We start from the raw sequence: 12,200 nt of genomic DNA, 5'->3' as shown, positions 1-12,200 counted from the left end.
TTTCAGTACTTTCAGTACTTTGATTTTTTATCCCCATGAAACAGGAAAATGCCAACTGAAAAATCTTTAAAACACCACTTAACCATTTATATTCTTGTTTCTAATGTATTCAGGTTAAATGGAGGTTGAGGATAAACATTAAATTACAACCATCTATTGTTAATCAGTTTAACTTGAATATTAGTTATTGATCCCTCAGGGAGAAAATTAAACTTCAAAGTGTAAAAATCCTAAGCGTAAATTTTTTTGAAGGAAATTTATATTTTTACCAGTTTGTTATATGTATATGTATGCATGTTGTTTTATAAATATATTATAGATACAAGAACAGGACGCCTTTTTAATAACTTAAAACAGCTGTTGAACTGCGCAGCTACAGACTTACTTTGAAGATTCAATAATTTGAAAAATATGAAGGGGTTCATTGGTGTCCTCTCTACAACCATTTGTTGAATAAAACCTTCTTATCATCAAATGTACAAGATACCGCACATTCCCCTTAATACAATATGAAGCCTTATTACACGTCAACACCCCAAATCAAAAGTTGATTTGCCTGCTGTGTAAAACGTAAAAGGAATTATGGTAACTAGGGTTTTTTAAAGACATTTTTTAGCATCTAATTAAACCCCACGTTGAAAATTAAAATTCCGAAACCTAATATCACATCTTTAAGACAACCCCATTCATATTTCAAGAGATACTTTGTTTATTGTGAAATTTTGAGAACCATGATTACCTTAGAGATAAACGTCATGTTTAGCATCATTGACCCCCTGGATGAAAAAAAATTTCTGCAATATTTTTGTGCATTTAAAGGAACCCCCATATATATTTCAAAAGATGATTTGGCTATTTAGAAATTAAAAAAAAAAACCCACAATATTTTGTTGCCCCCGACCCCAATGATAGAAAAACATTCTGAAACCTGATTGCACGTTAACATGACACCAAATCATATTCTAGTAGATCATTTGGCTATTGCAATAAATGTTGACGTTATTGAAACCAGGCTTTTTGTAAACCACAAAAGACGTCATTTTTCAGCCACTAAATGACCCTAAGGATAAAATAGAAATTTTCGTAACCTTACTGCGCATCTTAAAGACAACCCAAATCATACTGTTACTAGTATTCCAAGAGATGATTTTTCTACTGTTGGAAATGTAAGAGGAGTTTAGGGAACCAGGTCTTTTAAAAAAAACGTAATTTTTACCTATTATTTGACCCATAGGACTAGAAAAATCAAATTATCATTTGATTTGGGAATCATTATTAAAGATTCTTGCACAATTTTAGTAGTCTTTTTAGGTCAAAGATATTTATTAAAATTAAAAAACCCCAGAGAATTTACAATTATTTAACACTATGTTGATACTAGTGCAAATCTATATTGTCTACAAGGTTCGTTCTCAAAATACTTGTGTTTCTGTGAATGGTTTCAAATCTATTAAATTTCTATTCTAAAGTTCTGAAATACAATGTAAACAAACACCAAAAAGTTAACAGTTTGAACACTTTCTTGCAGAAATAGTCTGTTATCTTTTATATATTAATTGGATTATGTACAAAGCTTTTTCTCTATTTTTTAGCATTTTAGATGTAAACTAAGTACATATGTAGAATAAAAAGGAAGGATTCCACGAAGAATATATAAACCTTGACTCCAAAACTCTGGTGTTGTGCAAAAGATTTATTGCTATGATCTGTAATTAAAAATTATAGTATATTATATAGACTAACTTACAAATTAAATGCTTCAGTTCTTATTGATTATTGCATTGTACTTTTTTTTTTTTTTTTTAATAAAAAAGTAGAAATTGTTCCGAATATTTATTTACTCCATGCTAATAGGAAATCTATGTGAAATGAATTGTACGATGAAAAAGATCATTAAACCCAATTTTCTTTATGCTCTTTTTATCCTTATCATAAAGTTAGCACAATTGTAATAGTTATTCTTTTTAATAAGTTTTGGTGCATTGAATTTTTTTCCCGATATTTTTCGATATCTCGATATTTCGATATTTGTAAATTTAGGAAATAAAAAAAGTTAAAGTTTGTTTTTTAATGTCGTTAATATCATGTATTGTCCTATTCTACCTGAATTTAAATTACAAATTGACAACTTGTAACTGAACTGTCTACAGATCTTTTTTACTATATTTTTCAGGACCCTTTTAGTTATACTATTTTAAGTGATGGCTTTTGGTATTTGGATAGTAATACGGAATTACTGTCAAAATTATTTTCACAACTGTGGAATATGAATTTGAATGCATCGACAGAATTATCGGATAATGAAATCATATACCGGGCATTGTCTTCCTCCATTTACCCAAAGTGTGTAGAAGCATTTAGTAAGTATCGCGATTTATCGCCTTTTCTTGATTTCTAATTGAAATGGTTAAAACAATTTAGCTTTGCTTAACTTGCATTTTTACACTTGCTTATCCTTGTTATTTTAATTTCCATAATATTTTTTTTACATGATTTGTTGAAATTTTACATATTGTTTTTTCAGTTTTGGAAAAAGTTGTTATTGCAGGCATGGATCAATCTGCTCGACGTTATCTATCTAGATCTGTAACACTAATGGGATTATTGTTTCAAAACCTTCTCAGGAATACAGTGGAAATTGAAATGCTGGAGTTAATTACTGCAAAGAAGGATACATTTCTTGCAGTTGCACAAGTATTTGAGAAGTACAAGGAAACAAGTCTTCCTTTGACATCATCAGCATTGAAAAATATTGTTTTGTGCCGAGAAAAAGATTTAAAAAGGTTGCAGGAGGTTAAAACTACTGTTCAGAAACTGCAGTTTTTCTTCAAAGAGATAAGTGAAAGTAAGTTACCAAATACAACTGCCGTCTTTCAAAATGATTTCTTATATGAAAGTTATCTATTTTAAAAAATATGCAAGTATAATATGATAGTTTTATCCTGCCAAAATATGATTCGCAAGCATTAAATTTTGGAAAGGACTTTATGTATGACAATTCTGGAAATGAATAATCTACGAAAAAGGTCCTATTATTTGCATTAAAAAAATTCTTTCATATTTTAAAGCAACATCGTCAACCTTTATATCTATTCAGTATCGTGTATAATAAGGATACGTTTTTATTTAAATGAAATAGGCAACATTTAAATATACATAAACCAAAATATAGCAGCTTATACTTAAGTGTAATTGGTAAATATGATTTTGATATTGGGGCAGTCAAATTTTATTTTTCTCTTTTTGTTGTTGTTAACAATGCTTTATAAATGCATTTCTAATGGTCATTCAAAATTTGAGAGTGCCTGTCGTAGAGTTATAAGCAAGATTCAGAGCTCATAATTCTTTGAAATGTAAACAAAGCTCGTGCCATGTTTTTGTCAACATTGGTTTAATATACCGGTTAAAGTCTTTTCAACCGGATATATCTCTCTGTTAATTCGTTCTGAACCTTGTTTTTATCGTTTGTCGCATTCATTTTAAGCCTATACCTGGAATTTTCTTGCAAACATTCAGGGTGTACTTGTAAACAAACACATGACTTGAGCATTGTTTACATTACACATAATTGTGAGCTCTGTATCTCGCTTGTATAATTCAATGACTGATACTCTTTGTCATGCAACACAGTCTGATATCGTTATTTTTCTTGTAAACGCGAGTTTTTACAGGTTGTAGGTTCGTGTAATTTTATTGTTTTTAATTTTAAAGTATTCCCTTCACCAAACATGTTCTGGAATTTTTTAAAAGACAAATAAAAAAACTATAAAGATTTACCTGCTGAATTAAAGGAATCAGCATTTTGTTATCATTCTTAAGTCGGTTTTATAACTTTTAATGATCTTGCGATCTTTTCTCGAATTTAATGTGTATTCCTGATACAAATATATTTTTGTAGACAGCAGGATAAGAATAATGGAAGTTGACGAAAGAACATTGGAAAATTGGAGATCGTTGAAAATCGGAGAGGTTTGCGCTATTCCAGAAGAAAGCGGAGGGTTTGCTGAATACCAGCCAAATGTTATTTTGTTCATCGATTTACTTTCAAAATTGGATTTCATTGTAAAAAATATGTTTTGCTACAATGAAAGTAAAACTTTTCATACAATTATGAAAAACACCGCTAAATTGCACAGGAGATCGGCAGACTTTCAATTTGCTGATGTTATTGACACAATTCTTATCCCGACAACAGACACTTGGGATGAAATTTGCATTAAAATGAAAACAGGTTCAATTTCTGTTCGTGAAATAGAAAAATATTGTTTTAATGATTTTAATGATGATGAACTGTACGATGAGTTAGTTTCAATGAACAGAGGAAGAAAAGAAAACTGGATTAAGGATAGGATCACTCAGTTACAACGATTTCGAATGTTTTCAAAAACTGTGTCAGTTGCAAAGCTTTTCTTGAGAGTGAGGGATGAATTCGATATCGATGGTTCATTCGAAAATCTAGAACTTATTGCACAATCGGTAAAAAAATGCTTTAAACAAATGCCGTAAAGAATCTTCCTTTTTTACCTTACCAGCATTCTTGTTTATAATGACTCTTTCGATGCATTTTAGGATACAAAAAAAGATATCTCCTTGGTGGATCTGAAAATGTCAATCGAGAAATTTAACCAGAAGTTAGAGAAAATAACTGAGAATCAGAAAAAGAGCATTGCTTCCTTCACAAAAGCTAAAAGTCTTGTGCAGTGGATGCGATCTGCACTGCCAGGTTAACATTCATTTTTTTTCTTTTGGTATAAAATCTCTTTTATTAAAAATGTCAGGTTGGAAATTCAATTTCTTTTACTTTTTTTCACAGGGGGAATAAAAGACTTAAAGATATACGCGGATTTGGCCTTATTGTCTGTAGAAGGAGATGAACACGTTGGGAGAGTAACACACTTACACTCTGCAGCAATTGGGTATTCTTCAGTGATATTTGGCGATATAAATGGAGAAGTTAAAATGATTAACACATGGAAAGAGGTTTGGCAAAATTTAGAAAAGGACGAGTCCCTTCCAAAAAAGCTGGTAACTATTCAACCCACAAAAATGTGCCAAAAATCATAAAAGAGAGTTTTGTTACGAAAATATTAATTAATTGTCAATTGACAAATTAAGACATAAATTTAATTTTTAACTTCCTTTGCACGTTTAAAGTTTCGTTCAAATGATCAACAGGTTCATTTATGCTGGTACAGTATAAACGTAAAATAAAAAGATTAAAAATCGATTTCACTGTCTGTTTGGTTTTATCTCACTAACTATGCGGAAACATCTTTTTGTGAGGGAGGTCAAAAAATTTCTATCAAGGGGATTCACTATGGTAAATGACTTAGGAGATATAGCCTTATACACGATTAAAAAGTCTCTATGTTTAATTACACTTCAGTATAATATGGAGCAGAAATTAAACCGAAACAAGTTAAAATTTGCAAAGAGACTTATGGGTTATTTAATTTTGGTTAACAGGAGGAATCAAACCGTGTTTTGAACTGGTTTATTGAAATCAAAGAAGCACATGGGTCTGTAGAGGTTACGTCACTGAAACAAGTTGATGCCATCAAAGATCGTGGCATTTTCAAAGTTGGTAACTCTGGAAAAGCTGTTAAAAACTCGCATCAACTGGTAAGTAATTACACAATTAAATCAACCCTTTCACTTTCCAATTTTGCATTTTATCAATCAATGCGTATTAAATTCTCTCCTGAATGAATGAATTTTTTTTAATAGGATTTGCAGGACGTTATTTGGCTGCATGTTCCCACAGCAAGATTTGCAACAAATGACAGGCTAGAAGTTGTCCGAGAGGATTCAAACAGTGAACAGAGCAACAGTGAAGATGAAAGGGAAGAAAATGGTCGATCTCTGACATGTCTTAAAGTCGAAAAAATAGAACTTGAAGGGGAAGGACGTGATTATACGTTAGGTGAAATGACGGATTTACAAAGCAGACTCATGCTTGTTACTGGCAAAGCGGACGCAGGGAGAGAGAGTATAGAACGATTTACATCAGTAAGTAAAGTTGTGTTAAAAAGACAATGAATGGGGTAATATAGTTTTTTTGGTATTATTGATTTTTTCATATCAATTTTTAAGTTTGATGATGATACATGTACTAGTATTTAATTTGCAAAACGTTTTCATAGATATTTGACAATGTTACACGACTTGGAAAGGTCTTTCTCCAACTTCAAACATCAGGCTGTATTCTTTTCAAAAGTTGGACATTTGAGTTCCATTGCAACCCAAATGCTGGCAGCAGTGTCATGATTAGAACACATGAACATTCTGTTGTTAAGGGAACAAATTTTCTGCAACACGATGAAGACTCACAAAATGCTTATAGTAATGTCAACGAATACATTCGAAAAATTGCGGATTTCATGGAAAGTTGCTATGAGGAATGGATTGATTACATTGCAGGGAAAAGGAAAGTATTCTATCCTTTGAACTTCTACACTGTAGATCAAATGGTTCTACTGCAAGAGGAAATTGCAAAGTACAGAAATGGGAATCAAGTTACACAATTCCTCGGTCCTCTTCTTTCAGTGGTTAAATTTCACTGTTCGCTTAATCCTGATTTGGATGATGCAATTAACAAAGTACAAGAGAATTTACTAGCTCGAGAGCAAACCTCGGAAATGGAAAATGAAAGTGAAAAAAATACCCATACAGATGCAATTAGAGAGTTTTTACAGGTCGCTGAAGGAACAGGAATTTCTCGTAAGCATGCATTGCGAGCAATTCAGTCACAGGAATTCGATATAGCAGACACAGATGCAGGTATATACCAAAATTAAGCGTGTTTTGATTTTGTTGCTCCAAAAATTAATGTTTTCCAAATAATTAAAAAAAATATATCCTTCAAAGGGTTGATATGGTGTATGTCAAATGATGAAAAAGACGATGAAGAGGAATATATTCAAGACAATACTTCAGAAATAAATACCTCAGCAGCAAAGGATACCACTTTTGGAGATAAACTTAAAGAGTTTATGGAGGAATTGGAGGAAAATATGAGGTATTGATTAAATTATTAAATTAAAATTAAAATTCTGTATTTGTCGTTGCTTACTTAAATTTGAAAAAATATGAGATTTATTGTTTTTGATTAACAACTAATACACTTTAAAAAAATCAGACAACAAGAAGTTGCTCAAGTCATCCTTAATCTTGACGTGACCTGGAAAAAGTTTCTTAGTTGTGCGTCCTCTAGCGCAACTGACTTTCTGAGCATAGAACATCTTGGAATGATTCTTGACGTCTTGTACAAAGGGGGTATGATTTAAGATATTATTTTTAAGCAGAAAAACTAGGTTGGAAAAAATAGTTGCATGTGTGTGAGATTCATGTTCTGGCATATTCTTTTCTTCAGAAAACTGCTTTCTAAAAAGAACCCTTATTGATCCATTGAAATGTGGAAAACCAAATCTGATTGTTTGTCCACAAAGTAAGTCACATATAAGTGTTTACCAAGTAAAACAAGACATTGATTATTATTTGTTATTTCCTTTTAAAATCATTAAAGTATGCTTTTAATGGAAGCCTGTTAGTGCCACATTTAAAATGTAAATGTAAAAAGAAAAGTTTATTAAGAAAAACTCTTGGTAAATATATAAAAAACACACATAGATAAGATAAACCATTTTATAGAAAGTAAATTGGACATTTGTTGGATAGATGACAGTAATAAAAGAAAGATCAGACTTACCTCAAGTCAATACTCGGCCTCAAGTCTAATGTATAACCCTCAAATACATCCACTTAATTATTTGAGGTGAAATCAGAGTTGAGTGATTTGAAAATTTTGGTGACGGTGTGGCCTGATGTAAAATTACTTAGCTAATTCTTAGTTGATGTTCCCCGTCATTTTCGTTCAGGTGGTAGAACTGGTATTTGTTTAGAGATATGCTTCAAATAAATATAAGCAGTACTAGTAAGGTGATACATAAAAGCAACAGTGATAAATACTGAGTGATCTTCACTAAATTCAGACGCGGCTGCATTATAAACCCCACCTCCGGAAGAGAGGATCAGCGATATCATGCTCCCAAGGCTGGCAGTTTAAGATTCAATAGCTAACTGACTGACCCACTTAATTTCAGAATGTTCTTGAGAAGATGTCAGAAAATGACCCCCCGCCCCCCCCCCCCCCCCCCAAAAAAAAACCAACAACAACAACAACAAAACAAACAAACAAACAAACAAAACAACAACAAAACAAGCAAAGAAACAAAATATATTATCTACCCTATTGACGGGGATTTGCAATCTGAGCATTGAGATAATCACTTTAGGATAGGAGTGGTGTAACCACCAAAGTCCTGAAACTAGTTAAATATTTGTAACAACGTTCTACACTTATCACTAATATATAATATCTGCATTCAAATTCAATAACTGAAGGGATTAACATAATTATATTAATAACCCTGTATATCTAGGTTTACAAAGCGTTCTCTCATCAAGAAAAAACTTTCAATCCTTTGAATTCCACTCATGGTTAATTACGGTTCATTTTGAGGAGGTAAATGTAACAAAATTATCATTTTCTGTTACGGTACTATCTCATAATCAGAATTAAGCAAGAAAATTCACGTTTACCCTTACACAAATTATCTGATCCTGCACAGTCACTGAGATGCTACATAAATACAGCTACTTACATCTTTTCGCAAACAAACTAGTGAAAGCGCGGGATTAGTTAAAGAATAACTGAATACATAGTAAAATATTTTCATATTAAGCCAAATTCGGTTAACCCACCCCTCTCCACTCTTTTATCGACCAAGTTTGCCGTCAAAATATCAACAAACCTTCCGACGCCGTTGTACCAATGCTTATTACAAACTCCTTGAGGTTGGGATTTATTTGCAAAGGGGCCAGTGTAAGCTCAAATGTGTTGTGTTTACAATGGTTAATATGTGTATCGTAAATGCTTAGTTAAAATTTGAAAGTTAAAATTTGAGTTACAAGCAGATCCTGAGTTTGAAATTCTTTGTTTTTTAAACAATGCTGAATTCTTATATAGTTTGCACATTTGTTTCAATGAAATGTATGTTCTTCTGTTGATAATGTAATAAATTTATGAACACATTAAATTAGTTTATATCGTGTTTGCCTCGATACATTTTATCAAAGTAATGATAATCTCCATACTTAATTATTTGTAAATAATTATAGAAAATAAATATTTCACCTTAGAAAGTGTCTCGATCCCTTTAAATGTCCGTGATCTCTGCTCATCTACTAGTAAATGGAATGAAGGAAAATTAATATTTTAGACAATTGTTTTGCAAATTTGATAGAAAATATTATTTAATATAGAACCTTAGATTTAGGTAAAGTATGGACAAAATATATCGGCGTTTATATACAACAGTAACACAAGATACGGAAAAGAAATATTGACAGAAAAAAATTTTTAAATTTGAAAATTTAGGTAAGGGTGCCTTATGCCCTCCCTTTAAATCCGCTACGGAATCAAGTAATGCAACATTAATTAGATTGTGCAAACTTTCTCTAATCGGCGGGATACTAAATTGCTGTTTCTCGCCTCTGTAGGCGGGGTTTGCCGTACAGACGCTAGGTTGACCTCAGTGATGGTTACTAAGTAGACAATTTTTGCTATATCACCGTTGTTTTTATGTATCACAGAACTGTTTATATATACACGATCTAGCGTAATATATACACACACAATTCTTTATATATATTAGTAATTCCTTTATATACAAAGCTGCTTATATTTTTATACTTGTTTTATATATATGTTTGTGTTTTTATATATACAATGAGATTTTCTTTTATAGACTTTTCTTTTTATATATTTTGTATAACACTAACAGGCTTCTGTGGCTTTGAACTTAAACTTTTTGAATATCTTTATTGAGTTTGTTAATATGTTTGATAATAATCTGTATTCTTTGTTCACATCTTATGTTAATTACATTAGGCGAAGTGATTCCTATGGTATTGACTATATACATGATCGATCCGAATATACCTCTGCCCTCAAGAAATGAAGTTTTGTTGTGTACCGATCATACTACAAAAGAAGAGGTAAGTTACGAATAAAACTTCAGAAGCAAATAATTTATAAGTTACGACAAATCAAAATGCATATTTCATATGCCATCTAAATGGCCTTATTAAAAAATGAATAAACTATATGAACTATATGAACTTTTCATTCCGTTTAATATGATCTTATATATTTTAAAGCATACAAGCAATCGCTCTTAGTTTAATATCGTATTATGATATGATAGTCTTCTTTGTTTTGAATCATATGAACACAAGAATTTCTTCAGAAACGCTGAAATCGAAGCTTTGTAATGTTAAATGTAATTCTTTTTATTTAAATGTTTTTGATTACATTTTCTCTACAACAATTTCATTTAAGCTACATATATACATATCATTCCAAAAAACCGGTATCATAATGTTAATTATATGAAATTAAAATAAAACGAACTGTCTCTTTTAGTTAACTCGCTGACCATTGACACAATATTTAAGGCCTTTTTCAGTTTTTATATAAAAATTCAGAAATGTACACAATTTAAATTGTTTTTTTAAATTAAATATGTTAACAAATTAATTAAAAACTTTTATACCAAGCTATCAAAACCTTATTTATAGAATGTTAACACCACGCATTAAATCCTCGTGAAAAAATAATCTAGAATTTTATAGTTTTAGATGATTAATACAAGCCCATTAGGCATTTATATTTAGATATTTAAAAAATGGTTCACACAATACAATTTTAGGTTGACATTTTTTTCCGACGGGCACTTTTCCAAAGTGAAGGTGACCAGAATGAACGCATTTTCTGCTTGATGAATGCTGACAAGCTGCAGTACGACGCAAGTGAACAGTCCTTGAAAGATGTTACCGAGTACATCAAATCTGCATCTGGAGGTATGATACGTTTTGTAGTGTAAAAATTATAGACATATTATGCAGTTATTTTTAGTAAAGTTGATTTTGAAATGAATTCCCGAATGCTGTCAGTTGCTGTTAATATACGATGTAATAAACGGCCCAATTGTTTGATCTCATCACATTAACAGTTAGTTTGTTAAAAACGTAAAACAACATCAAATATATATCTTTAAAAAAAACCAACTTTTTTTTCTTAGGTTGAACCTTTATTGAATATGTAAGAAAGTCTGGGTTTTGAGATAAAGTGATTTGCAAGGACTGTTACTGAAGCAGCAATGCCCCAGTAATTGTTTTGAAATGAATTGCAAAAATATATCATAACATGTTGTTTCATTTTATCGATTACAGCTTTGTAAAAAGTAAAGATTTAAAAAAAAATATTGTATACAATTTTTAGATTACAAACTTGTCATCATCTGCAGCAGTGAAAACGAATACAAATCGCCTATGATCTCAGCGCTGGATAAATATCGGGCACCTAAGATAGCTGTTGCTGGAGTTGAAAAAATTAAAGAATACTTGAAGAAAAAATACACACCAGAAAATGTCTTTGATTCTGCTGCTGATGTTGATTCAATTGGGTAAAGTTGCATGTTGAATGTTCTCAACTGACTGTTTTTGTAACAAGAGCTTTAAGCTAAGGTGATATTTTCTGATCATTGTTGGTAGACATCAGGGATGGGGTAATTGAAAGAAGTATTTGTTATTGAGTGTAATTAATTACATTTTTCAAAGTAATTGGAAGTAATTATAATTGAGTCTCCCGTCAATTACAAGTAATTGAATGTATTTAAATATATTCCAAAAAAATATCATGTATTTTCAATTACTTTTCAATTACATTTCACTTACTTTTTTTCAAGTTAAAAGTTTAAAAAAGTGTCATATTCAGTTCAGTTCTTCAATCAATTTAAGCTTTAAGCAGTACATTTTATCAGTACAAGTAAATGCAAAATTATTATATGTATGTACAGGTATATAAGGATAACAGGAGAATGGCAGACAGAAATTTAATAATATTGATTAGGTTGCATACCTGTTTAAAATGGGCCTGAGAGTTGTGTTTATACACTAATTAAGTGGCTCATAATGTTTGATGTGTTTAAACAACAAGACAATCTAGAAAAGGTCTAATTTGTTCAGGCCTGATGCCCTCTCATACCCAAGAACAAATGTATTGAATAAAAATTTAGTATGAAAAATTATTGTTCAGAACCAAACATGAACCCAATGTCACTGATTTAGTACCCATT

At 31.0% G+C, this 12,200-nt stretch overlaps 1 protein-coding gene across 2 annotated transcripts in view; it reads left to right on the top strand.

Moving 5' to 3' along the window:
* The window catches only part of LOC105325920 (E3 ubiquitin-protein ligase rnf213-alpha), a 69,151-nt gene that overhangs the window by 15,237 nt on the left and 41,714 nt on the right, over positions 1–12,200 (top strand). For both annotated transcript variants that reach the window (XM_034476075.2, XM_066071144.1), the window contains exons 14-27: positions 2,174–2,360; positions 2,525–2,845; positions 3,899–4,476; positions 4,570–4,723; positions 4,814–5,025; positions 5,467–5,622; positions 5,728–6,009; positions 6,144–6,780; positions 6,868–7,018; positions 7,139–7,275; positions 7,373–7,447; positions 9,953–10,059; positions 10,773–10,923; positions 11,345–11,528. In XM_034476075.2, coding sequence (XP_034331966.2) covers positions 2,174–2,360; positions 2,525–2,845; positions 3,899–4,476; positions 4,570–4,723; positions 4,814–5,025; positions 5,467–5,622; positions 5,728–6,009; positions 6,144–6,780; positions 6,868–7,018; positions 7,139–7,275; positions 7,373–7,447; positions 9,953–10,059; positions 10,773–10,923; positions 11,345–11,528 — 3,332 coding nt within the window. The remainder of the gene's footprint in view (positions 1–2,173; positions 2,361–2,524; positions 2,846–3,898; positions 4,477–4,569; positions 4,724–4,813; positions 5,026–5,466; positions 5,623–5,727; positions 6,010–6,143; positions 6,781–6,867; positions 7,019–7,138; positions 7,276–7,372; positions 7,448–9,952; positions 10,060–10,772; positions 10,924–11,344; positions 11,529–12,200) is intronic.

Source organism: Magallana gigas, chromosome 9 (genome assembly GCF_963853765.1).
Source record: "Magallana gigas chromosome 9, xbMagGiga1.1, whole genome shotgun sequence".
NCBI classification, from domain to species: Eukaryota; Metazoa; Mollusca; class Bivalvia; order Ostreida; family Ostreidae; genus Magallana; species Magallana gigas.
This window is presented reverse-complemented; position numbering and strand designations above follow the sequence as displayed.